This window comes from Ammodytes marinus, assembly GCF_949987685.1.
Source record: "Ammodytes marinus genome assembly, chromosome: 17".
Taxonomy (NCBI): domain Eukaryota; kingdom Metazoa; phylum Chordata; class Actinopteri; order Uranoscopiformes; family Ammodytidae; genus Ammodytes; species Ammodytes marinus.
Window position 1 is genome coordinate 11,702,428 of NC_137221.1, and position 27,623 is coordinate 11,730,050.

The 27,623-nt window shown below is 40.9% G+C and overlaps 1 protein-coding gene across 1 annotated transcript in view; it reads left to right on the forward strand.

Annotated features, from left to right (window-relative positions):
* Nucleotides 1-2,856: 2,856 nt before the first annotated feature.
* csmd3b (CUB and Sushi multiple domains 3b) overlaps nucleotides 2,857-27,623 on the forward strand; it is a gene marked incomplete at both ends in the record, with an annotated part of 320,381 nt that continues 295,614 nt past the window's right edge. The window contains one exon of the mRNA XM_080046015.1: nucleotides 2,857-3,106. Coding sequence (XP_079902141.1) covers nucleotides 2,857-3,106 — 250 coding nt within the window. The remainder of the gene's footprint in view (nucleotides 3,107-27,623) is intronic.

The following is a 27,623-nucleotide window of genomic DNA, read 5'->3' on the forward strand; positions in this document are numbered from 1 at the left end:
AGTGGACTGGCCTTTTTTTTCCTCAAACAAAAACTTAGCCCAAAAGGTCCTTTGCTCTTTTGACTCAAATGGCCTCAGGATCACGTACTCACGCACATCATCTCCAGTCTGAAAATCACCCACTCCTAACCTTTAAGGGAAACCACACGCCATGCAGTAAGAAACGGATGGTTGGAGATGGGGTTTGAGTTGATGGCCTCCTCCGAGAGTAAATAAAAACAGGTTGAATCTTGTAAAAAAAAACAGATACCCTAGCAGTTTTCTTCAGTGCTTCAGTAATCGTCTTCTTCTGAAGCATCCTGGAATCAAACCCAAACCTCACGTTCCACCCCCCTCACCAGATTTCTGTCTTTACTCACTGATGTTTGTTATATTATGACAATAAATACTTTGCTCCTGTGTTGAGAGAGAAATCCTCAAGCAATAAACTCCACACGTCGTAAAGCATTGAAATGTCAGCTGGCAAACTCACGCTGATGAAACACACTTGAGTGTTTTTGATTTCCCAGGCTCTTTGGGGGAAGTCTTTTTTATATTTGCACAGCATATGTCTTTTTTGTTGTTGTTATAACCTTGATAGCTACTTCATCATTATTTTTTTAAAATATGAAATTCTATATATACCATTTATTTTGTTACCTTGGTATTTTTGGGGGGGGGCGTGAATGGATTGAATGTGCTTTTGACTGACAAAAAGACATGAAAAATATGCCAATTACAACACTTTTCATTGTGTTATTATTTTCCAGGAAACTGAGATGTGTGATAATATTCTTAGATGGAGGTGACAGGAGGGCGGGCTTTTTCATAGCTTCCATTGCTGCTGCCTGCAGGATTTCAATAAGATTTGACTGGATAAGTTGGCAAGAGCCTACCAAAAAACACATTGCTACAAATACAAATTGCTAACAATCCAAGACATTTCTAGGCTACCTGAAATGCCAAGAGGAAGCATTTGGGTGTGCTTTTAACAATGACAACAGATGTCGATGTATGTTATTATTTTGAATATCATAATATGGTAATCATTCCTTGTTGATGGTTTACTGCATTTACACATTCCCCCCTTGTTAATCAAACAGCAAATGCAGTACCCATACAGTAACATTCAGCATACTAGGTGATTTGCTCCATAGGTTTACTCATCTTGCACAAGTATTGCCTAGAAAATCAATTAGACACCACCAAAAACCTCACAGAGTACACTAATATAATTATATATACTGTATATCTATATATATACATATATATATATATATATATATATATATATATATATATATATATATATATATATATATATGCGCTTATGTGTCATGCTCCAGGAAATCCCAAACTTTCCTTGTATTTCATTTCAGAGGACAAGTGGGGCAATGAGTGACGACTATTAGGAAAAGCTCCCAACATCATGTCCCACTTGTAAAGGTTATTGTTTGTTCAGTATGAATTTGGCTTCAACATTACTTGTTAGGTTTGTTTTGGTCCATTTGGACATCCTTTCGGCAAGTGCCCAGAACCGATGGACGCACCTACATTTTTTTGTCCATTTCACACAGCTGCTGCGACGTCAAAGTGTATAGCTTGCACAGAGCATCCTGTGCGTATATAGCCAGGTGTTCAAAACACCAACATCCCTCCCAATCAAGAATAAATCTACTTTTAACATTGAGTTCTTTTTAAAGCTTGATGCTTATTTTCCGTCCAAAAAAAGCCACGTGAAGGGAAGCAGGAGTTTAAACGAGGAGCACTTGAAGGCAGCATCTCTGACTGGACTGCGAAGGAAGAGAGACGCACCAGCTCACTCGCTGCTACAGCGGGAGAAAAGACCCAAGTGGAGCGGGTGGTTCACGTTTTCCTCTGGTTTCTGACAACCAGAGGGATTGTCATCATATCGTTATCTTTTTTTCCTACTGGGACTTGAGAGAAAACTCTAGAAGGACTGTCTGCATAAATAGAAAAACGAGAAATAAGCTCTGATCTCGGCTCGTTTCGGTAAGGACATTGATCGGATTGACTGACTGGTGATGCTCATGTGAAAAGAAGTCATGTTGTAGGCTGAATCTTTTTCTCTTTAATTATTTCAGGAGGGATGGGAAAGATGCTACATTTTCTTCGCTGCTGAAGAGGTGCAGGAGGAGAAAAAAATTAGAGGAAGGTTTGACAGACTGCACGAGTCAAAACAGAGGAGGGTTATCCGGTCAGAAAAGAAATACAGAACAGAGACCCCCCCTCCCTGTCTATTTCGGAGACACCGGGAAAAGCAAAGGGGATTATTATTTATATTTATTTTTAAATTTGTTTTCCAAGAAACCCGGGAGAAAAGCCGTGAAGGGGGACACATATAGAGGCTACTTTTCAAAACGGCACGGGAGGACAAGCGCTTGAGGAGGAGGGGGACACACACACAAAAAGAAACCCGTATAGCAAACTAGAGAGGGGCTATTTCAGAATGAAGAGGAGATGCAGCCCGGGGGAAAAAGTGTGGATTTGAAGCTGTGCCTCCCTCTCCATCACTCTTCCGCAAGAAGGGGGGAACGGGACGGAACAGAGAGGTATTGACGACAGCAGGCATCAGTGAAAACCCAGCGGAGAGTGGATTTAAGGACGGAGAGGCAACCTGTGTGTGTGCTTGCGTGTGCCCGTCTCACTGCATTTGGATGGATGTTGTGACCCAAGTAATTTTTTCTTCTTCCGGATGTGAAGGATTTATCTAGTCTATATTAGGTTGGAGGCAAAGAAAAAGAACACGTCTCCCCTCTCTATCTCTATCTCTCTTCCCCTCTGTCCCCCTCTTTCTCTCTCTCTCCTCTCCCCTCTCTCTCTCTCTCTCCCTCCGTTTTCTGGATGTGAAGCAGCATGCGGCCCGGTGAGAGCTTAGAGGGCTCGCGCTCGGAAGCTCGCGAAAGAAGATGCATTGATGCTAACCACATTACCAACAACAGAGGCACTGAACGCCTTCTCGCGCACCCCTCGTCGGCAAAGAAGAGGGGGATGAAAAGGAGAGGGACGACGACGAACGAGAGGATGACGGACGGAGGAGGAATGACGGCGCTGCGCTGTTTTCTGTGGACTCTCGCTCTCAGCTCGCTCTCCTCGCGCGCGCAAGGTAAGGGGATGCGACACGCGCACACACACACACACACACACACACACACACACACACACACACACACACACACACACACACACACACGTGCACAGGCAAGGCGCACTCAAACGCAGTGACATAGACGCCCCATCACTCACTGAGGGTGAGACTGGGCGATGAGTTTTTTTTTCAGTCTACTGCAGTCATGAGGAAGATGCTGCTTCATCTGTGCGCGTGGGGAGGCAGGGAAGCTGAGTGGATTCGTGCGCGTGAGGGTGTCTACGTGCACGTGAAAATGTCTGGGGTGTCTGTGCGTGCGTGAGTGAGTGTGTGTGAGAAGGGGGAGCATGCGTGTGGGCGCGCGAGCTGCGTGCGTACGTGGATGTATGGTGTGTTGCGGAGGAAAGCTGAGAAATAGAAATTGGTTTAAAGGTGGGGATGAAGGGAAAGGAGAGAGGGATGGAGACAGCAACAGCCTCTTTCCTCCTTTTCTGTTCGCTTCAGTTTGCTCTCTCTGTCTCTCTCTCTCTGTCTCTCTCTCTCTCTCTCTCTCTCTCTCTCCACATCCTTCCCTTTCAATACAGCCATTGAGCTGGTAGCCAATAAATATTCTTGCGGTAGCTCTTGGGCTGTGGCAGCGAACGTGAGCTGCTTATACCAAAGTGTGCGCGTGCGGGGAGTGTGGGTAGCCTATACGTGTGTTGGTGCGTGTGGGAACGTGAGTTGTTTGATATTGATGAGGCCCAAGCCTTACACAGCATTTATGTCCCCCAAAATTGCTACCGCTGTGCCCTTCTCTTCATTTCCTTATGTATTTCAGTCAAACCTGCTATCTTCCCCCTCTCACCCCCCCCCCTCTCTCTCTCTCTCTCTCTCTCTCTCTCTCTCTCTCTCTCTCTCTCTCTCTCTCTCTCTCTTTCACATACTTTCTTACCTTGTCCTCCTTCTGTCTCCCATCGACTGTTTCTCAGCCCTTCTTCCTTCCTTCTTGAGTGAAATAAAATGGTAAAATATTCACAGTACATCACACTTCCTTCACCGCTTTCTTTGTCTGTCTGTATTTTGGTCTTCCTCTGCTTTCCATTTTTAGTTTTTCTGTCTGATCCTTCTCAGAAATGCACATTCGAGTGAGCACTCACACACACACACACACACACACACACACACACACACATACAGAAACAGAGACACACATGCACACACATACGCACACACACACACACACACACATACACACACACGCACACACACACACACACACACACGCACACACACACACACACACACACAAACACACAATTGTACACTCGTGCACACACACATTGCTGCATAAGGTGAGGTGAGGCTCTCATGGTATTGGAACTGACTATTCATTGTCATCTCTTAATAAGATGAAGAAAATGATCGAATAGAGGAGAAAAATATGTTTAGGGAGTTAGAGGAAGAGATGGAGGAAGAGAAGAGCGGAAGTGGGCTCATAACCAGCTAAGGCAGGAGGGGAGGAAATGAGGAAATTGAACCGGGAGAGAGAATGTTCAGTGACAGAAATAATAAAGAGGTGTTTGAAGACAGAAGTTTTGGAGGTGCAGGCTCGACTTCCAGATTAAAGCCAAGGTGTATGTGTGAGCTTCTGACAACACACCAGGCCAGCTGGATTATGTCAGAAAACAAACAAACAATGTGGGTGAAGATTTGGTGACCCAGGAACCGTTTGTGGTCAAGTGAGTTTGAAAGTTGAACAAGCTAAGGGCAAATTCAAACTTCTAAAAACTAAAGCCATTTGTTCTTGGTCGTTGCAAAGTCTGCATGGTGCTTCAGTGTAGATCCATGTGTGGGCTGAGTGGATACTAAACAACAGGAGGACGTCCAGACACCTGCCTTCACACCATCACAGGATTGTAGTTTCACTCCAAAAAAAAAAAAAAAAAGGAATCCGGATTCCTGTGTTTGCGATGGGTTTTGTTCACATGGCTAGACAGTGTTTTTTGTAGGGTTTCGACCAAAAAAAGGCAGGAAAAAGATGATGTTTCTTAAGGCACAAAAGATCTCATTTGAAAGCCTCCGGGGCACAGATCCTGCCACTGATCTGCTTGTGGCAGTGTAGCCTGTTAGAAACCTCACAGTGTCAGATATTTTCCAAATTCCACATGGAACAAATGTGGTCAATTCAAGGCTTTAGTTAAATGCAAATTCCACTCGGATGAATAAAATATCAGGGGGGGGGGGGGGGGGGCGAGGGGGGGTTATATTAAAGTTGGCAAACAAAACCCCTTTTTTCTTCTATACGTGTGAAGGCTGAGCAAAAACAGGTAAATACATGTGTAATTAAACGTCCCCTCGATCAGTGCTGACATTTTGGGGATCAGGGCTTTTAAAAACGAGGCCGGAGAATTAAAAACCAGCCACCAGCCAAATGTTGTTCCATTTTGGCTGGTGGCTGGTGAATTAGTCTACTCTTACCGGCCATTGGCAGGTAACCAATCATTGTATGTGCCCGCAATTCTTTTCTAAAAATTCCATCTCGGAAAGTAAAGTAATGAAATAGGCGGTAATGGATTCACACACTCGCTCGGGCTGTAGCCGGTGGACAAAAAAGAGAAATGTTCATTTCTCAACTTGCTTAACACGTTTGACACAAAAGATACAGTGCCACTTCCAAAAGCAGTAACTCTTTTGTCACCATACTGGGTTTTAATTGAGGAGTCTGCAAGCCACAAAACCTTGGTGTATTAATACTTTAAAAATCTTGTGAAGAGAAAGGGCTGAGAGGTTTCAACACTTCCGCTCCCTTTGGATCCAGTCTGTATATATCTGACTCTTTTGAATGGCTTTCGAGGATGTGATAAATCCCCTCTCAAAATACTGTGCTTTATGAAAACATATTCACCTCCCAATAAAGTTTGCCTCCAAGTCAGATGCTGAAAAATTGCTGCACTTGTCCCCTTGCTCTTCTTCTCTTCCCCCCTGATCCCCTCTTCTCTGTTTCATCTCTTCTCCTCTCCTCCTTCACTGCCTGCTCCGCTCAGCTTAACTCCACCTCTCCCGGCCCCCCTATTACCCCTCCTCTCCTCTCCTCTCCTCTCCTCTCCTCTCCTCTCCTCTCCTCTCCTCTCCTCTCCTCTCCTCTCCTCTCCTCTCCTCTCCTCTCCTCTCCTCTCCTCTCCTCTCCTCTCCTCTCCGCTCAGCACTTCTTCTATGGGCTGCTCTCTATCTCTCTCGGCTCCCTCCCTTTCCCTTTAGTCTGTCAGATTTGTCTAGTGGCTCCAGAGGCTTAATTTACTCGCCAAACATACTAAATCGCACATGTGCACATTCACCCAAAAAGGAAATAAAACACACACACACACACACACATTTTTGTACCATCTCCCAGTTCCTGAATATATTCTGGGTTATATTATTCAGTTTGTCAAAACAAGGGCTGCGTCCAAACATGGCAACCTGCAACCTTTTTTTTTCGCAACACATCTATGCTTGGAACTTCTTTTCAACACCATCCTTTTAAGATTGACGCTTTTACTCATAGTATGGATTTTATCAGCACTCAACCCCAGGAAGGAATACCACCGATCAATCATCTAGCTCTAATTATCAATTAAGACAGCCTGGTTTAATCTATTCCTGGTCATCGTGGGAGTGAGGAATCGTAACTGGTTCTACTTAGGGCTAGCCTCCCGCATATGACCGAGTAATTAACCTACAAGGCTAAACATAGCTTTGTTTCATTTGCATCGACCAGCCATGGAAATGTACCTTGTTCGTTTCAACATGGCTAAATTGAAATTTATCAGTTATCCCTCCCATGTCTGGAAGTTTAACGATGGTCATCACTGTTGAATGGGGATGGGGCTGTCAGGTGCAGTGAAATGGTGCTGTGAGCAGGTTTTATAGCCCTATCACTGCATACCCAGAGATTGATTGGTGCAGTCTACAACTCTGATGCTGATAATAATTCAATGATGGATGCCATGCATTAATATTCCATTGCTAAAACATTTACCCGCATTAGTAACTGGTTAAGCATTCCGGTGATCATTCTGCTGCTGTCAATCAATCAATCGATTGATTGACATTCTAATGTACGAATAGGATTTTGATTTATTGGTTAGCTTGGAGGCTAAAAAGAATGACATAGGGGGCATAACATTGTGCGTTTGTCATTCTCTGCTAAATACACACACAAACCCACACAGACATGCTTCTGGACTATTAGATACACTGTGTACACACGCCGAGGCACTGTAGCACTCTCAGGCAGAATATGAGCGCAACACTGACTCTCTAACACACATTTAATCCTGTGGCTTATGGCTGGCTTTCTCAGGGAGGGAGATGTGTCTGTCGCAGAGTCAGCCCTCTTGATCATAGAAATACTTACGGAGGGAGAGAGAGAGAGAGAGAGAGAGAGAGAGAGAGACAGAGAGAGAGAGAGAGAGAGAGAGAGAGAGAGGAAGGAAGGTGTAGCAAGGAAAGAGAGGGGATTTGGTGAATATATAGGTAGCACCAACATAACCTAAGCCAGTCAACATTAGGAATTTTAGATCCGTTGGTCCCCGGGCTTTAATATTAACAGCCTCTCACCTCTGTCCTCTCATCTTTTTTTCTTTTTCTTTTCTTTTATCTCCTTCACCTCACTCTTTCCCCACTCTTGTGTTTTTAATGAATGTACTAGGGCCCGACCGATTATCACATATTTCGGAATTATCGGAATCGGCCGTTTTTTGCAGATTTTTTTAATAAAAAAGAAAAAAAAATTCAAGCAATCATTTGTGAAATGTATTGCTGCCCTGGAGGTAACCTAAATGAATAGCGTTAATGCTATAGCCTATTTACAGCAGCAGCAGGTGTGTTGTAATACATTGGATTAATTTACACTTGACAGTTCCCCCTGCAACCAATAGCAGAGGCATTGGTCATCGCTTGACTGTTAATAATAATAATTGATAGAATTTATATGGTGCTTTTTTCGAGGTAATTCAAAGACACTTTACATCATAGAGAATCATACATGTAGAAAAAAAAATACAGAAACAGTTAAAATAAGGTTTGAATTGGAGTCAGGTGTCATTATGCTTCCTTAAAGAGGTGAGTTTTGAGTTGACTTTTGAATGAGTTTATTGAGTCTGAGATGCTGATGTTTGGGGGGAGGGAGTTCCAGAGAGTTGGGTGCAGTAAGATAAAATGCATGTCTGAATTTAGACATATTTGTTACACTTTATTTTTTTAGACAATGCGTATTGCAATAAAGAAAAAGTTCCTGTACATATTTTCAACAGTACAAGGTAAATATATATTCAAAAAAGTAAATGTTTTCAATATAGATTTTGGGGATTTTTTTTTATTTTTTTATCGGCCAATTTAATCGTAATCGTAATTTTCCTCCGAAAATAATCGGCATCGGCACTCCAAAATCAATATCGGTCGGGCCCTAGAATGTACATACTTTGAGTATTTTTCAGTTGCATTATCTCTACTCCATTCTCTACATCCGTCCCTCCTGACTTTCGTACACCTTGTCCTCTCCAGAATCTCCGACTTATCTTCAGTGCATTTGTAATTACTTCTTTGTTTTTTCCTGACTGGTTCATCCCCCTCTCCTCTCCTCTCCTCTTCTGCTTTGCTGAAGTGTACACAATTCAATACCAATCTCACAAGCGGTATGACATAATGTAGAAGAAGTCGAACAAAAGGTGTGTTGTCTTGGAAACCAGAGAACAGGGATCACATTCCAGGTCATACTCAATACTTTTCATACAAACGATAGCACACGACTTTACTTCCATAAAAGTAGCCCTATATCTCAAATGCCATTAGAAGAGATTGGAACCCTACAATTGAACCAAAATTGACACTTAACATTTTACGGAAAAATATAATATCAATAAATCTGAACTACCTTCAGTATAAACATACCATATACGGAAGCTATGTTGCGGTAAACGTTTTCTCAATGTTTTCAATAATATTGTTTTGGATCAGAGCAACAATAATTTCCCCCCTAAAAAGCTTATTTTCCTAATGGTAAGCAGTTGCCAATGAGTGTAAATCTTTGGGATAATGGTTGCCCTTATCCCTAGGAGCAAGTGTGGGTGTGTGCTGCTGCTTCATATTTCCTAATGAATTTGAAGGCTTGGCTGTTGTCCAGTATTGGAGGGCATTGCACTTTTCAGTTAGAGTCCTCACTGTTTGCCCCTGTTGAGTAGCGCTCACGATTGGGCTTTGTTGTGCATATTCATGTTCCTGACGTTCGGCTGCTTCAGGCACAGTCGTTTTTTTCTCTCTCTCTCTCTCCATCCATCTCCCTCCACCCCTAATCACCTATTCTCTCCTCCTGCCTTCTCCCACCAACATTCACCCATGGTGAATTTGTAATCACCGCCTCTCTCTCACATTCCACATCTGCCACCTCTACTCTTCTCTTCCCTTCCTCTCCTCTCCTCTTTTTCTCTCTTTTCTATCATCCTTTTTTCATGCCTGTCCTCTTTCCCCTTCTCCCCTCTTCTCCCTCCAGTCTCTATCTTTAGAAGATTTGTTTAAAGTGTTGATCTTAATAGATGACTCCAAAAAAGGTTCCAGCTCTTTTTTTCTTTTTTTTTTTTTTTTTTTTACCTCTTGTGTTTTTTCTCCCATAGACAACATCACACTGGGTACATATTGTTTTTCCTGCACACATATTACCGTGTTTTTTTTAAGTGCCAAATCTACTAATGTGTTTTTGCCTATGTTTTTTAAATGTCAGCTTGGCATATAAAACAACCTTAACGGGATGGCTGAATTGAAAGAAAGAAATGCATATTTTTTTCATTGCAAATACGAGTAGAAAGAGACACTTTGGTTAGCTGTTCCAGCTGTTTCTGGGCCCATTTGGATCCATAACAGCCTTTTATATACAATTGCTGTTTTTCTCTAAGGTCTAGTGCAAAAGTGCATTTACAGACTGGTGTCAGGAGTATCATGAATATAATCATAATTCATCATAATTGAATGCAGAAGACATGGTGGTGGCTTCCTGCAGGAGCCATTAGCAGAGATAGCACTGCAATGGATTAAGAAATAATGGAATTTCCAGGAAATATATTTTTCTAATGTGTCTCCAATGCACTTTGCCACTGAATAATGTGTATTGTGCATATTAAATGCTCATAAACGCACACATATGAAATGCATTGCTTGTGTCATCACAAATCATTCCCAGAAGGGAATAAAATGGGGAAAAATGTCAAGTCTTTCTCAGGTGGTGACTGTATGAGGTTTATAAAGAACACAGGCTTGTTCTATGTCTCACACATGCAATATGTCAGTCTTCCATAGCCTCTTCATTATTTCATAGATAATTAGAAGTAGACATGACGTGAACATGTTGAGTATATAGCCACGCATACTCTCTCTTTCTCTCTCTCTCTCTATCTCACACACACACACACAACACACACACACACACACACACACACACACACACACACACACACACACACACACACACACACACACTCACACACTAATAAATACGGGGGAAAAATGTTGGGCACACCAAGATAGCATGTGTTACCCTGAGGGTGTAACCGTCCGCAAACACACGTGCACATACACACATGCACAGGGACAGGACACAAATACACACACCTACACACACCTACACACACAGACACACACACGCACACACACACACACACACACACACACACACACACACACACACACACACACACACACACACACACACACACACACACACACACACACACAAAGAGGCTCTATTTGTGATGCATTACAAAAAAGCAGATGAGAAAATAACAAAGACAGACTGTCTCATGTCCAGCTGGCACACTCCCTGTTGGTGTATGTGTGTGTGTGTGTGTGTGGGGGGGGGGAGGTCTAATTTATGTAAAGAAACCAGGCAACATGGCCAGTATAGGGGAAGGTTTTTCATTTAGGATGGGAGCTTGGAGTAAAATTCTAAAAAGTGTAAATAGGAATCCTCCTGTATAGATGGATGGACACATAAACAGCAATGCCTTTCAAAGGGTGAGGTCAGTCCTGTGAAGGCTGTCCTGGAGGGAAGATACCGATGACCTAAATGATGGTGTGCTCTCGGGGGGGATACATACGGCAGCTGATGTTTTTTTACAAGACCAACACCACCACAGAACAGAATGGAAATGACAGAAATGCAGCCGAACAGAAGAATACGAAGATGTTAGAATAGGCTCATCCCTAAAATCCTCCACAGACCAAAATCGGGTTGATTTCGTTGCAACCCGAGGATTATGTTGAGCCACTTTGAATAAAATGTAGTGTCAGTATTGTCACTTTGCCTTTGATTCATACCTATTTGGCTGCCAGTTTCACCGCTTCCCTTCTAGGTTGCTCATGTTAGTGAAGGAAATAAAATTTCAAACAAAGCAAGCTGAATCTTATGATTTGTTCATCCTGAGGTGGAGCAACAGCTTATAGTGCAATAAATATGAATTAAGAGCCCGCCAGTAATTAAACTCCTCATTATTGACAGTTTTTATTTAAGGGTTGTAAATATTTTTTGTGGAGTGATACATTATCTTTTCACAGAGGCTTAGGAAAACCTCATTTTACAGCTCTCAAAATGGCGGCTTTAGAAAACACTTTTGAATGTTTGTGCAAATGAAATGTTAAATGTGAGTAGATACTGCAAACACATAATTAAAGCTATCCTAGCAAAGAAAGAGAAAAAAAAAATCACAATTTAGATTAACAAATGATCATTCATCAGTCATTCTGCCGTCTCATCCTCCTCTGATCGGCCAATGATAACTGTGTGCTCCTAATGAATGGATGGTACCGCATGTGTGAGCCACAGATGTATGAACATTGTTCTAGGTAATGTTGTGCAAATGATGTACCAGCAGCGATAATCCTTATTCATGAATATGATATAAAGCGTTTGATTAATGACATCACTAATGATGTGCTATCCCCATTGAAGATGTTTGGAACGTGATTTTGTAATTTGTCATCGTATTGGACTCTTCATTAACTCAACTTTTATTTAAGATCCATCATCACACGATTCAATGAGCTCTAAGTTGCTTTATCTGTTGTAATTAAGCAAAAAGATTACAGATCCTACTTTTTGAATACTTTCCAGTTCATTGCCCTGCTTGTTATATATCGTATCACTCTGAGAGGTCTTTGTCTTTTGTAGCAAAAATAATGTGGATTTTTCCGAACATTAAGGAATTCATTTTAGCTGTTTGTGTAGTGCATCACTCAGTGATGCATATCAGATACACAAACATAGGGAAAGTAGATGTGCCAAAACAAAATGTTTTAAAGGCAAACAAAATACCTACAATCGTGATATCAATCAGGTTTAAAGGTCACATATTATGCAAATTTTCAGGTTCAAAATTGTAATTTGGGTTTTTACTCAAAATGGTTTTCATGCTGCAGTGTCCAAAAAACCTTTTATATTTCTCACATTGCGATTGCTTCCATCTCCTCCTTTCAGCATCTGTCTGAAACTATTTGTTTTTGAGTCTCTTTAAACCCCGCCTTTCTAAAAAGCTCAGTCTGCTATAATTGGTCTTGAACATAATTGCCTTTCTAATGGTGTGCTTATCACATGTGGAGTTATTCCTAAATTAAGTTGGTAATAAGGGAGCATTGCTTCCTTATGACATCATAAGGGGAGATAAATCTGACCGGGTTTTTTTGAAAGGTGGAGGTGGAGAAAAAGAGAGAGGGTTGTTTTTTTCTTCTCATACTTAAGGAATCTCTAGTCACACTGGGGAACCATTAATGTTGATAAACTATGAAAAAGTGCATTTTGCATAATAGGTGGCCTTAAGTATAATATACGTATCTAATAATATAAAGTATATAATATCGAATTTTGCAATTTATTCATTTATATTTGTGTTTGTGTAGGTTTGAGAAAACATCACAGTGAAACGAGGTTGTTTATGCGTTATCTACAAAAGTCTTAAGAGACTAATTATTTAACACTTGTTATTTGAGATAATTCTATATTTGCAGTTGATATTTTGTTATGTTTCTGGAAAAGACCAATTATGTGAATTATATTTTGTGGTGATACACAAGACATGAATGCACAAACGTACAAAGGTAATTTGATTAGTCAGTTCGCTTGAGAAATGAACCTTCCATGAACCCGTCTACGTGTTATGCCGTCGGATCGGAAGAAAGCTCCAATTTGACAACAATTTCAATAATAGTCTCTTGTGGATGAACGTTTATTTTCTTGTTTAAACAATAAGTGCTATTATTGGATTATTAAGTAAACCTTTAGAGGGTATTTAGCAATCAAAAAAGATTTTAATTTTGTTTTTCTCAGCCTAAAATAAATAACAATATTCTTGGCACAACTGGGTATTGGAAGGTAGAGAAAAACAAAACAACAGCGGGTTGTTTTTGTGTAGCCTGTATGTGCTAAGACCTGGTGTGTGTTGACAGGTATGCCCATGTGTCCCAAAACCCACAGCAAACATGGCTGACAGCAAACATGACACACAGATCGCTATCTAAGTACACACACCAATCTCACTTGCTCATTACCTCGTGCTGCTGTGCTATTGAGGAAAGTCTATTACTGTATTATGCTATTAAATTAATTTCCCTGTCCCCTTTATCTTTTCTTATGGCATTTCCTGACAAATTTTCTAAATAGTTGCAAGAGAGTCAGCATTTGGATTATTATCATTATTGTAATCAGCCAGTTGCCGTTGAATACGCAATCTTATTGGCCGGTGAGTTTTCGAGCCGCTGCAGGTGATGAATTTCTCTCCCCTGAGTGATGATGCATTTCCTGTCTTAGTCTTGCGCCCTCGGAGCCTTTTTGTACAGTTGTTCACCCTGTGTCTTTGCCCGTGTGGTTCTATTCGTGCACAGGATGCTTTCCTGTACCTGTGTGTGTGTGTGTGTGTGTGTGTGTGTGTGTGTGTGTGTGTGTGTGTGTGTGTGTGTGTGTGTGTGTGTGTGTGTGTGTGTGTGTGTGTGTTTGCATGCGTGTGTGGGTGTGTGTGTATTTGCGCGTGTGTGTGTGTGTGCTTGTCTGCCTCATTCCCGGAGAAGACTCATTTCCCCAGCAGGCCTTGTCAGACTGTTTCTGGGTGCACTCAGTTCACAGCTGAAGGGAACTGCTGTCACCTGCTTACCCCTCTCCTCTCCTCTCCTCTCCTCTCCTCTCCTCTCCTCTCCTCTCCTCTCCTCTTCATTTTTACATTATCCACTTACACGTCATGTCAGTGATAACATTGGTGAACTATGTATCCCCATACATACTTCACAGGTGCATTTAGGGGCAGCTCTCTACCAAAACAACTCTAAGTGAAGGCGAGCTAATCCTTTTATAGTTGGCAATATAATTACTACAAATAGACTGCAGATAATGTCCAAAAGTCCTATTTCGGCACCAGTATTTAGCACACGTTTTCACCGAAAATGCCATTTTTCCAAAGCTTTAATGTTTGGGTGGCCACCAGCAGATATCTTTGGCCATAGCTAATGTGTGAACTGTATATACTGTATAAACACATACACAAAATAACTAAGACACACTTGTTAGCATATAGAATAAGCACAAATCCCAAACTGCATTAGATTATACATTGTCAGCCCAAAAAATGGAAACAAACACACAGAAAGCAAATGTTACCATAAGGTAAATGCACATATTTATATACATTTATACAATACTGATAATAATAGTATAACAATAAAATGCATTTCCTGTATAAGAAAAACACAACTTACTTCTGTGTGATGTACAGGGAAACAAAATGTGCATATCCCCAGACAGGGCACATGCCCCCCATAGGGGATACATCTTTTATTTGTCCAGCTAACAGATAAAAGCTCAGCAGGGTATTGCAGTGGACAACGATAACGGTTTTGATCTTTGACACGGGCCGTCTGCTACTCCCACACCCCGACCCCTACCCTACCCTGCCCGCTCTCTCTCTCTCGCTCGGGGTCGCTGGGTCAGACAGAGAGCAGATGCTTAGCCACACGCCACAACCAAACCTGACACCACAACACACATACTCCCATTCCGCCCCCCCCCCCTATTGTTAAATGGGTTGGTCTCACTGGAAGACATCCGTCACCTGCATCCATCTTGAATATCCGGTGACTGATGACAAAAAAAGTTGAATTTCACTCAATCCGATGTGATTGTGCCCTATTGATTCATGTGTTTGACATATGACAGGCTTGTGTTATAAATATTTGATGCGATGTCTATCGGTGACATAACCTGGGTTGAAGTCTATGTGAATCTTTTGTGGTGACATATTGCGTATATTGACTAATGTAGAAGTCAGTCATGTCGAAACACCGTAGCTGATCTCAGTCAATCTTTTTTGGACTTTCTGTGCGGCCTGCAGCTGTGTTTTTTTTCTTCTTTATTATCTTTTGCCCAATAGCTGCACCTTAAATATGCTTCTGGCATGAGCACATGCTCCTTTGTGGCGTTAACTGCAAAGCAAGCCTTTTCTTGAGCTATCGTTCGCTTTACGTCGAGCTTTTCTACATTTATCCTCCTAGTGACAGTAACACCCTCTGTCTTTAGCTGATTATGTCCGTCTGCTGTAACAGCCCTTCTTCTCTCATGTGTAACTTCATCATTTGTTTGGATTTGTTTTTCTGTTCATGTAAATACCACAGTCATACAGTAACAAACGTGATTGATAATCATTAAGTTAAAAGATGTCTTTCTCCCCCTTGGCAATCTTCCCGTGATACACTTAGTTTCCGTTGCGTTTGGTACCAATGTTCTCTTAGGTTTTTTACGTGGTTTTACAAAATATACAACAGTAGCTAAGTGCCTCTTTGGCTTGAGAAGGATGGAGAACAATTCAATCTCCATTTTGCCGCTAACAGAAAACCATAAGCATATTTTTGGTTGAGACACACTCCCTTTCCCTTCAGTATTAGGAGGAATACTTTTCTAATTGGTAGCCATACAAAACACATTTTTTTTTAAACTAGAGATGTCTTAAACAAATCAAGAAAAGCCAAATGTGACATGCAATACATGCAGTCTCAACTCTCACTCTCGCCCAAGTGCTGTTGTCACCTTGCTACTCTAATTGTTTTGATGCAAATCACTGTATATCCTCTAACAAACAAAAGGAAGCAGAGATCTATTTTAGGTAGCAGTCAATGTCCAAAATGCCTGGTAGAGGTTGAACTGAAATGAGTTTCTGAGATGAAAAGAAACAGAGCGATAAAGGAATAAAAGGGCTAGAAAAAGATAAAAGGATTTGAGTCTGTGGATCCGAACGGCACCTTTTATAGAAAATAAATCAACGGAATTAAAATCCATTCCACTGCAAGGAACACTGGAGTCCACACATCATGTAGGTCACCGCGTTGAAAAGACATTTCTCTCGACTTCACACGACTCATCAGGTTGAGTTCCCACAAAAAAAAAAATATTTTCTTCTTCTCCACTAAAAGGCATCAAAGCCAAAAAAATAAAAACGCAACACATTCTCTGCTCAGATTTCTCTCCTGAGGTTTGTGTATTCAGTTTGTCTCTTTATTTTCTTGGTTCAGAGTTAACAGATTAACTGATTGTAAAAGAGGTGATGGACACATGGACTGGATGAACTTTGAGTGGTTTTTTTCACGACCTAATGATGTTTACTCTATCATGTATTTATGATTTGTGATCCTAGGTTATATGTGTTATGCACGCCTGCTGACATCAAGTGTGTGAAGGCAACATCAACTAAAAGTCAAATGTGAGTAAATTTGCCGGCAGACGGGAAACTAGCCAGCAGTCTCCCTCTGACCAGTTTGTTCTGATCTGAGAGCCACTTTGGCTGTAAATTAAACAGGCTGGGGACATTTAGAAAAAAAAACCCTGCCACCAAGTTTTAAATATTAATTAGATGCCCTTTGCGTATGCATGCAGTATTTAACTTAAACAACTCTAACCGTTTAAGCACTCGTGTGGCTCTGGTTAAGCCATTAACCTAGTTCTGCGATTAATGTTGTAAAATTAGCCATTAAATTGTTCATGTGTCATTCAAATGGATGTGAGACATTGATCATTGGAGTATGATGAATCTCAAGGTTTGGGCGATGTTGATAGCACGGGATGATAACAGTTTTTTTGTCGTTTATATAAAATGAGATGTTTAATGTTGGGTCATATTCAATATGTTCTATGATAAAAGCTGATAGGACATTTTATGGTTTTAATTACAGGACATGGGATCTATATTAGTACCTCACTTTGTAATTTCGCTATTTGAAGGAATTTTGTTCTGCTTGTTGGCAATATTTATTTAGCAAAAAATGCCAGATAATTATTATAAACAAAGCGGTTGGGCAACTTCATCTCTCTGCTATGCCTTATGTTAATGGATTACAGAATAGTGAAAGAACAGAACAGCGCACAAGAGTTAACAAAAATAGACAGCCGATTTAAGCCCAAAAAACTATAGCGTTAGCTGTTTAGTTTCTGCATGTCATTTAACACAAATAGAACTGTGCATGTAAGAGAAAATGCCAATAAATAAAATGTTAAAAAGGTGACAAAAATAAACAAATACCTAACTAAATTAATACAATTGTAAAAATTATAAATCTTTACATACTTGCTATCTAGCACTCTGTATCTTTTCTCCATGATGGATAACTTGATTTATCAAATTATATTTAGTACACATACAAGGGATTGCTCAACCATACGCTTTATACCACATTTCAATGGAAGAGGCATCAGAATGTTAAAATGAAACATTCAGAAGTCACAGCTTTCATCTGAGAAATTACAAAGGACATAGAGTAAGTTATTACAAAGACTGAGGCTGTTCTGTGAAGTTGAGTCAAGGAGCGTGGAGAGAATTTAGGGGGAAATTAGTTCAAGCTCCATGTTTTAACGAGCACTGTGTTATGCTTGAGGTTCCGGCAGCAAGACGCACAAAGTTGAGTGACATCCATTCTGATGATGGAATAATATGACATCATTTGAAGTACTTTTACAGCATGTGAAGTCAGCCTTTTGAAGTGGCTGCCTTATTGTTTTGCAGGCCTCAAGCAAGTATTGGGAAGGAGCCGTTCCATTATTTTTTTTTTTAAATGCCATTCAGAATGTTGTGTTGCCGCTGATGTACAGCCACTCAACTTAATGCACCATGATGCATGGTGTCAACTGCACGCAAGCTGTCTCTGCTTGAAGTGCAGTCTTCTGAGAAAGAGTTGCCAAACAAGACATATTCATCCTCTTGCTGGGTATTGTGTGGACAGAAAGGTGATGGGATTTAATTCAATGGCTTATGAAGAAAAACTCATCTCGTGATTGACAAACACAGTCTCAGTGTCCACAGGCACAGCCATCCATCCGTCTATCCACTCCACAACTTGTTGCGGGAGTTGTTAGGCGCTGGATCTGCTGCTTTATTATAAATGGGCCCTGACTGTGCTGTGTGTGAAAATAAAATCCTCTCCTGTGTTGGATTTTATTGCCCCTGAGTTAAAATGTCCCACCTGCTCTCGTAGTGCTTTCACATAAAGGTTGCAGTGTCATTGCAGGTGTTTTTCTCCCGATCATGATGAAAATGAAATCATATTATCTTCCTTTACTCTGTCTGAATGAAGGTATACATGGCAAAGAGAGCCCTTTTAATAAAGCTCATTTTCCCTGTGAGTGTATCATCCTCCTCGCAGCCACATCATATTAATGTTCACTCTCTTGATCGCTCATCATTTTCATTTTGATAGCGAATGGCTTTATATGGTAAAGCCCCATATTGAAATGTAAGGAAATTCCCTTTAAAAATCAATTAATTGTTTATTCGGTTCAAATTACTGAACATTCTAAAAAACAAAAGGAAAGTACAAGACACATATAATTTTATAATTTATAAATAATTACATTTTTGAACCAAGTTTGATTGAATGAATGTTGCTTCCGGCGTGCTTGCAAATCGCTGCTGTTGTCCTTAGTACTTTAATTAGGTCTGGATGGGAGTAAAATGACTCATGATGTTACCGTCTGGCCTTTGGAAGAATGGGGACGGATTTATGAGTAGGAGCACACAGGGGTGGTAAGGTGTAGAAGGTACTAAGTACCGATGTAACTGCAGCGGAAACAGTGGGATGCTGAAATTATAATTGCACCTCCTCTTCACAGCTCAGCAGGCTCTCAAGAACCAGCCAAGATCACATTCAACACAAACACACACAGACAGACAGACTCACTCTGTGCGCGTGTAGCAAGTGGCAGACAGTCCGCCTGGAATACTGACACGTAATGTGCATCCACCTACACACAAACATACACACACACACAAACACTCACACACATACATAGACATCCCACTCAAGTGATATGGCTGTTTACTTTTTGGGCATTGCCCTTATTTTATTTTTGCAAATTGACCACAAGCCATCAATGGGAGTCAATTCTCGATTAATTAGCTTGTAACACACTACTGATTATCATTGGTGTTGAAATTCATTCAACTCATGAAATTATGCAACTGTTGCCAATATTGCGATTAAGGAATACTCTGATTACTGTGCACAAATCCCCCATAATAAATCTGTTTACTACGATTATCTGAGCCATATTGTGTAGGTGTGTGTGTTTTCATCCACATCATGCTCGTCAAATCCACATTTCCCACTGGTATTGCAAAATGCCAACAATCAGACACGGCTGTGTACATTTTTGGAAAGCTGTTGGGGATGACACGTGCAGCTGCTGCACTCCTAGAAGCTCCAAGGTTTTGGTTTAAGACACGATGACGTGGAGATGTTTGGTGATAACTTAAGATTGTTAAGTAGGTAGGTAACTGTGGACACATACACCTCAGTTGCTCTAGTCTAGCACACACTCTTATCTAAACCATTAACGGAAATGATTGTTCTTTAGAATTGTGTTCATCCAGGACACAGCAGGCCAGTGTGAATAACTCTTCATTAACACTTGATGTTGACATGAAGCACTAACAGATAAGAGAAATGAGAGCGAGAACACAGACAGGGCACATTCTTAATGTGATGACATTGCCCCAAACACAGGAATATGCATCGGCTTGCATGCTTTTCATAGAGGCGGACAACATTTATGTCACCATTCGCCAATTTCATGTAGTTTTTTGATTTGCTGAGATGAAACTAGAGTATTTTGTTAAGAAAATACTCACATAAAACATCACATAGAAGAGAGTGTGAGAGAGAGTCAGGTGGTCTATCTCGGCCTTGTGAGAGAGGCTGCAAATCTCCCTATAATTACAATCTGAACAGCCCTGACATTTCACCAAGACTCCCCAGGTGTGTGTGTCTGTCTGAGTGTGCATCTGCGTGTGTGTGTGTGTGTGTGTGTGTGTTGAAGGCCGTTGGTCTTGTGGGGCTGAAACAGCTGGGTGCTCCTTGCTAATTAACGAGAAACCTCATAATTACCTTTAACTGGCCTACTATAGCAGACAGAGTGTGAGAGTCAGGAAATAGAAAAAGGAGGAGAAATGTTAAAATAGGCAAATAGTATCACATCGAGGAAGTTGAACAAATCCAAACCTTAAAACGTGTCCTGCAGCAATGTGTGATACTGGATTCATGAAAAACTCAAAATGGTGCTTCAAAAGTATTAGGCTTTAGATAGCACTCAGGACATTAAAACAAACTACAAGAAAGCTCACTAAAATGTATGTTTTATTTTTTTTTAAAGTTTCGTCAAAAATGATAACATTGTACATACTTCAGTAATGACTGAGACCTGGGAACACAATGGCACCATTGGCAAGCAACACAGTCCAATGAAGAATTGAGTGGTCACATGATTGGACAGATTGTAAACAATACAACGGGTTGGTCATATAAACACTTTATTTTGACGTTAAACACATCTTGAGAATAACTCAAATGTCCCCAATGTCCCTAATAAAATGGTCTCTAAACTGGGATTGGACAGTTTGCATAGTTTGCAGTTCACATTAGTTTATCTTTAAAATAAATTGGATACCAAGGGCTTTGCTGATGATGACAAAACTCCAGGAAGGGACTGCTTCGGGCTAAGACATAATCCGACACATACAAATAAAACCACAAAATTGACATTTTTACACTTAGGCTGTTAGGGTATAAACAAGATAACATGTTTATTTTAATTTTTAAAGGGTGAAGAATATATTTTTAAACTTCTGGACAGAGCTAGGCTAGCTCTTTTCCCTTCCCGATCAATCTTCTAAACTAATTCTAAGCGAGTAAGCATATTTTTCCAAAATGTTGAATTATTCCTTTTAAGATTTGTTTTAAAGTGACGGGATGTTGAGAGAGCCTTGCCTTGTCTTGCCTTCTACTTAGGCTAAATGTCACTGCTGCCACATTGCTTTGGTCACTTAAAGTAGCATTGCTTACCCTCAGTGAGTGTGTGTGCATGCTTGTGTATATGTAACATTTGTCTAGCTCTCTGGCTCTCTCCCAAACCCTAACATAAAAGGTCAAGCAGATCGGTTTAGATGCCACAAACAAACACAAAGAAAAACACTCATAACATGACATGGAAAAATATATCAAATATTCACTTCTTGTTTTGACAAATTCAAAACAGACAAATCCACAACACTGTTGACAGCCGCATTTGAAAATAAGAGACATTTCCCTACACAATAAGAGACCCATCCTCTGCAGTTTCCTGTGGTGTCTCTTGGGTTCCAACCAATGAAGGAACTAAAGACGATCAATGGAGTCATGTATATGCTGTGTGTTTGTCGCCAATGGAAGCTGTACATGTCTAAGGGCTGCATCTCGCCTACAGATATTCACAGTGTTATAAAAAGCACATGGAATGGCATACTGCTGTGAATCAAAGAGAATGCCTGATCATCAGTGACTTCATGTATGCATGCGTATGTGTGCTTGTGCTGTATTGTTCTGTGTGTTTGTTTTGTATCATAATAATTTTCTTGGGGTCTACGCAGTTGGCTATCGATCTGTGTTTGTGTGTGCGTGTGTGTGTATGTGTATATATAATGGTCATGTCATGCTGTGTTGATTTTCATGTCAGACAGCAGCGTTCCCTCCTCACTCCATTACTTCCCATTTTGTCGGGTGTGTGTGTGTGTGTCTGTGTGTATGTAGGTGCACATGTGTGTGTTTGTGTGTGTCAGTCTGTCTGCGGCTGTGATTTTTTTCTCCCAGTACAGTTCTTGTGCTTTTATTTTTTTCTTCTTCCAGGCTTACAGCTGTTTAATTGTTCCCTTACCCAGGCTTAGAAACGCACGCACCTCTCACAATATCAAGCTGAAGTGAAATGAAAAGCCCAAAACACTGCCTGCTCCACATAATTATGCAAGGGGTCTGTGCACTGTCACAAGAGAGTTGCAAAAACTGCTGAATTAAAACGGTTCCAAAAACCAAAATAAAGCAACTGTGTACAAAGCACAGACTTATAAATGACAGCTGGAATGTGGAATACAGGAGCCAAGGCTTTTAACATAAGCTTGAAGAGCAGCCTATTCTTGGTTAAGTCAGTGAACCAAGAGGCAGTCATTCTAATGGTTTGTTTTAATCACCACCCCATGTATATGGAAACTAATTGCAGTTTTATTTAATTGTATTTTATAGTAAATGACAACCCTATTACGAAGGAGTAGAATAAAATCAATCTAACCATTCTTTTTATGGTTTAGCTGATTCATTCTTTCGTCTTTAAAATATTCAAAGAAAATACAAATCTGGGTTTTTATCTGGGTATATTGACATTAATGTATGACAATATAGTCAGAATAACAAATGATTGTACACATCCCCCAAACCAGGTATTGATCTACAGAGGGTGATCTTCTCCTGGTTTTTTCCCCCCTATGAAATGCAAAACCCCACAACAAAACTGAACTTATATTGTGTTCGAATTTGGTCTGTCAAGTCAGTATCTTTAAAAGAAAACAAGCTGTATAATCAGATCATGGAGTCTTGATTCGATGAAGTCATGGAGTGACACATTTTCAGAGTTGGTCCCTAAATTCCCAGTTAGGGACTGACTCAGCAGGTTCATGAGAGTTTTTTTTTGTTTGGGATGAAACGGTCCAAATGAGTTTCACTGAAATGTATAGTATGGCTTACCACCGTGACTCATGAAAGTGGGTGCTGTCACAGACTCCGAGGGCTCGATCCATTATTCACTCTCTGTGGAGCAGCTCCAGGATTTGTCTCTGGGATGACATCATCACCGCAGCTTCTCTCTCTTTCTCTCTCTCTCTCTCTCTTTTTTGTGAACTTCAGTGCCTTTCAGGAGTTCTTTTGTGATGAAATATTGTAATTTACTTTTCATGGTGTACCTTCTTTCCCCTTTACCGGCCTCGTCTACTTCCACTTCACTTTGTGATCGCCTACACAGAATGCCTTTCAACACTCCCCAGGCAATAGGCCTGAGCTTCTTCTATTCACCTGAGGGGGTTATATGTTCATGTAGGTGGAGCGAGAAGTAGTTGAACGGAAGTTTTCCTTGGTCAATACAAACCAAGACTCACACCTTATTTTACAATGCAATAAGTCCTTTTGCTGCATTGCATTGAGATCCATGGATGCTAATGCAAGTGGGGGAATTGTTAGCGTTTGCCTGCTTGATTGTTGCATTTCTTCAATGGCTCATACAGTATATTCTCTTCTTTCATCCCAAGGTTGTTGTTTTTTTAGAGCAAGTAAGTAAAGTGTTTTAGGGTGCATTTTCCATAATAACCTTATCTCGTGGGTCTTAGCCCTCTACACCGCAATTTACAGAGCCCCGACATGCAATTTCAAAACAGTTGAGTCCTCCACAACCTTTTCAATCTCTAGCCTCCACTGAGGGGGACGTAAGGTCACTGATCTTGGTTTGCCGAAAAATCAAACTTTTTTAAGATATGAGATTTTTCATCATGCACTATTGACATCCAGTTGACTGTTTAGTGCTTTCTGGCCCCGGCTATAAAAATCTGGTGGTGTTGCATCCACTACCTGAACAATGGACTGCACCACTTGCATGCAGGAGATGGAAAGGGTTTAGAACTTAAGTGGTATGGCATGGCTGTACTGGACACCTTTGCCTTGGGTACAATTGCTTTCTTAACATTTAATTCAGAGAAATGTGGAGCTCCTGAGAGTTGCTGACAAGCTCCACACCTACTTAATATTTGTGTGTATAGAGCTGCAGTTAAAAAATATGATCCCGCGCTACTTGACATCATAGCAGTTTTATTTCACTGGCTTTCTGACAGCTGTAAGGGGATCCCAAGGACCGGGACTTAGTAACCATACACAAAGCACTGCTAATATATAGTGATTCCTTTGCTAAGCCCTTTATCGCGGCAATTAGCTGGGTGTCTCTTAACGGCCGAAGGAGAAAAGGGCTTTAGATGGGGCCGGCACAGGTGCAAGGGGGGGCAGGAAATGAAGAATGGATTGTGGAAAGTGATTAATTTACTGGCTGACTGACTGAATGATTGACATAAAGGATTTGTACCCGCTAACTGAGTGACTGATGCTGGGGCAGACTGGCTGGCACACTGGTCTCATGTGATCCATATAGGATTTGATTCTTAGTACTAAGATACTTTTTAAGGACGTCAACAAGGGAAAAACCTGACAAAAACAAAACAGACTTTACTTACTCTTGTCTTCTCTTCTCTTTCTCTGTATGTACATGTTCAAAACGATGCAATTATCCACCTGAATGTGCTTTAACTCCTAGCATGGGATTTCTCTCGCAGCTCATTGGCTGGTGTTTTAAACACCATTTACAATTCATACCACTTAAAAGGCTTGTTACTCTGTGGGGGCTTTGATCTGCATTTGCGAAACCATATTGTGTGTGCGAGTGTGAGGGAGTGTGTATCTGTGCTGTCAGGTTGTGTGTTTTCTTGAGTGAAAGCATCAATAAATGCTTGAAAAACAGGCACAAACGCAAAGTCAGTCATTTGGAATACCAGGGGGACTGCACTTGACTAAGAGCCAAACAATGTTTTCTAAATGTGTGAAACCACATTGCTGTTAACGCACACACCCGGCTTTTGTGTCGTCTGCTTGTGTGTAGACTGCGGCAGACAGCTGATGTTCAAAAAGCTCTAATGCTCTTTCTCCAATCTGACAACAACATCAATGCAAATTGTCCTTGGAGACACGCACTCGGGCTTGTCGCACACACGCGGGCACACGCAAAACTCGACTTGGGGATTTGAAGTGATTTGTTTTCACTCCACTTCTTTAACACAGACAGACAGACAAACAACCACCCTGACTGAAACGCAGACATGCACAGACACACACACACACACACACACACACACACACACACACACACGCACACGCACACGCACACGCACACACACACACACACACACACACACAAGCACATGCACAGACTGGCACAAAGGATAGACACACACACACACACACACACACACACACACACCTCACTCAGTGGACCCAAATGGACCCACAGAAAGGAAATAGCTTGAACTGAAAAGAGAGACACAAACAGAGCGCGCCGGAAGAGGGGGAGGAAGAAGAAAGGAAAGACAGACAGGTGAGGTGTGCGTGTTGTTAAACCGGAGCGACGGAGGGTTATATTTGTGCAAAGTGTAGAGGAGAAACCAACAACAAACATAAGAGATAAGAACAAAGGTTGACTGGTTATCTTCGGCAAGAAAGAACTCTTTAAGGAAAAAGAAAGAGAGTTGCTTGTGTGTTTGCTCTGTCAGGCATCTGAAGGTGCCTTCAGGTCATGTCTAGTGTTCCAGACAGTTTGTCTTTTAAAAACTGGCCTGCTGTCTCATCCCTTTCAAAGGGGCATGACATTGCGCGCTAGCAAGTCGATAAGAATTTTGCGATTTGGATTTCATGTGTTCAGTTTCAGTGATGCGTTCGCAACAGGTGTTGCCTCATCTTGGCCCCTCATTGTTAATTCTCTTTGAGTGGTCTTGTTTGTAAAGTTAGTCGGTGCTCTCCGGGGACTGTTTCAAGCATCCCTATCAATCAAGCTATTTTCAGAAGAACACACATACTACTTACACTCACATTACAGTTTAGCTCGGGGCTAAATCTTGGAACAGGCATCTCCTGTGGTGATTAGTGTTAAAGTCTTCTGTAACGCGGGTTAATTAAATAGTTTCATTGTTGCTGTGTCACATAGCATCTTACTTGATATAGCTGCGGTTTAGGGCAGGTTCAGCTGTACTTTGCTGAATATATCCTTAAAAAAATGACCTTCCTTACAAGGCAGGTTTAACCCAAGATTTAATTCCATAAAGCCACGACCCAGTTTTCTAAGAAATGCTGTTGATCTAGTCTAATGTGCATCAGCAAATATTTTTGGAGGAAAATAAAAATAGGTATTTGCAGTGATTTAAATGTGTATTTAAATCACTGCAAATACCTGCAAATAGTATTTGCAGTGATTTAAATGTGTTCTTTAAGTGACAATATATTACAGTACCTATCCTAGACACATTGACCAAAGGAATATCATGATTCTAGCAGAGAAATGCATGATTTGTCAGGTTCACATTCAGGCCATTTATCGTTCTGTGAGGCAACAATGCATATTTGCTATACTTGTACTTGTAACTGTTTTAATTAGGCTATTGTTCTGCTTTATTCAATTGATCTGAATGTTTTAATTGTTGTTGTCTCTTTGTAAGCTTGTTGTGTATTCTCATTGTATATTGTGTATCTGTAATTGACTCGACGTCATTGTAAAAGAGGGTAACCCTCAATTGATATTTCGAGAATAAATAAAGGAAAATGAAATATGATTTGATCATCCATATTATAATATGAGGCTGAGCGAGAGATACTGTCAGTATTTAAAGATAAAGCCCTTAGTATATCTTAGTGCTACAAGCAGACACCCCCTATTCAAATACTGCCACACTGATACTGGCTTTGTTTACATTGTGACTGATTGGATTGTCTTCAAAATTGATTTGTCTCGTCCGACACAAGGAACGACAGGAAAGTCTTCTGAGAGCGGGTCCGCATTGATTTGAACCTCTAACTTTGTCCAGTGTGTAACCTTTAGAAGTAGGATGAATGTCTAGTTTGAGCTTTGATTCACTGCAAACACATGTCAAATGTGTTTGTTAAATAATTAAAGAACATTCATTAATATATACCTAAGATTTACATCACACAATCCTGAATCCACTAATTAACTGGAGCCATAAATACGCGGTTAATGTTTCTGTTTTCCTCTGTGTCCATCTGTCGCCTGGACCCGGAGTTTTTAAAGTTGACCAAAGTCACTTCAATAACACGAACACACACGCAGCAGGCACACACACACACAAACATACTCCCCGGTTACATCTTATGCCTCCTGCAATACACTGATAAGGCCCCCTCTCCCTCTCTCTAATTTTCTTTGTCTCTCTTGCTTTTTCTCCATCTCTTTTTGCGTTTTTTGTTCATTTTTATTCTATCTATCTCTCTTGCTCTCTGTCTCTCCCTCTGTATCTTTCCTTTGTGTCTCTGCCTGTTCAACCTCTCCCTCTCTCCCTCCCCCTCCCTCCCTCCTTCCCTCCCCCTCTCAAAATTGTTTCTTTCC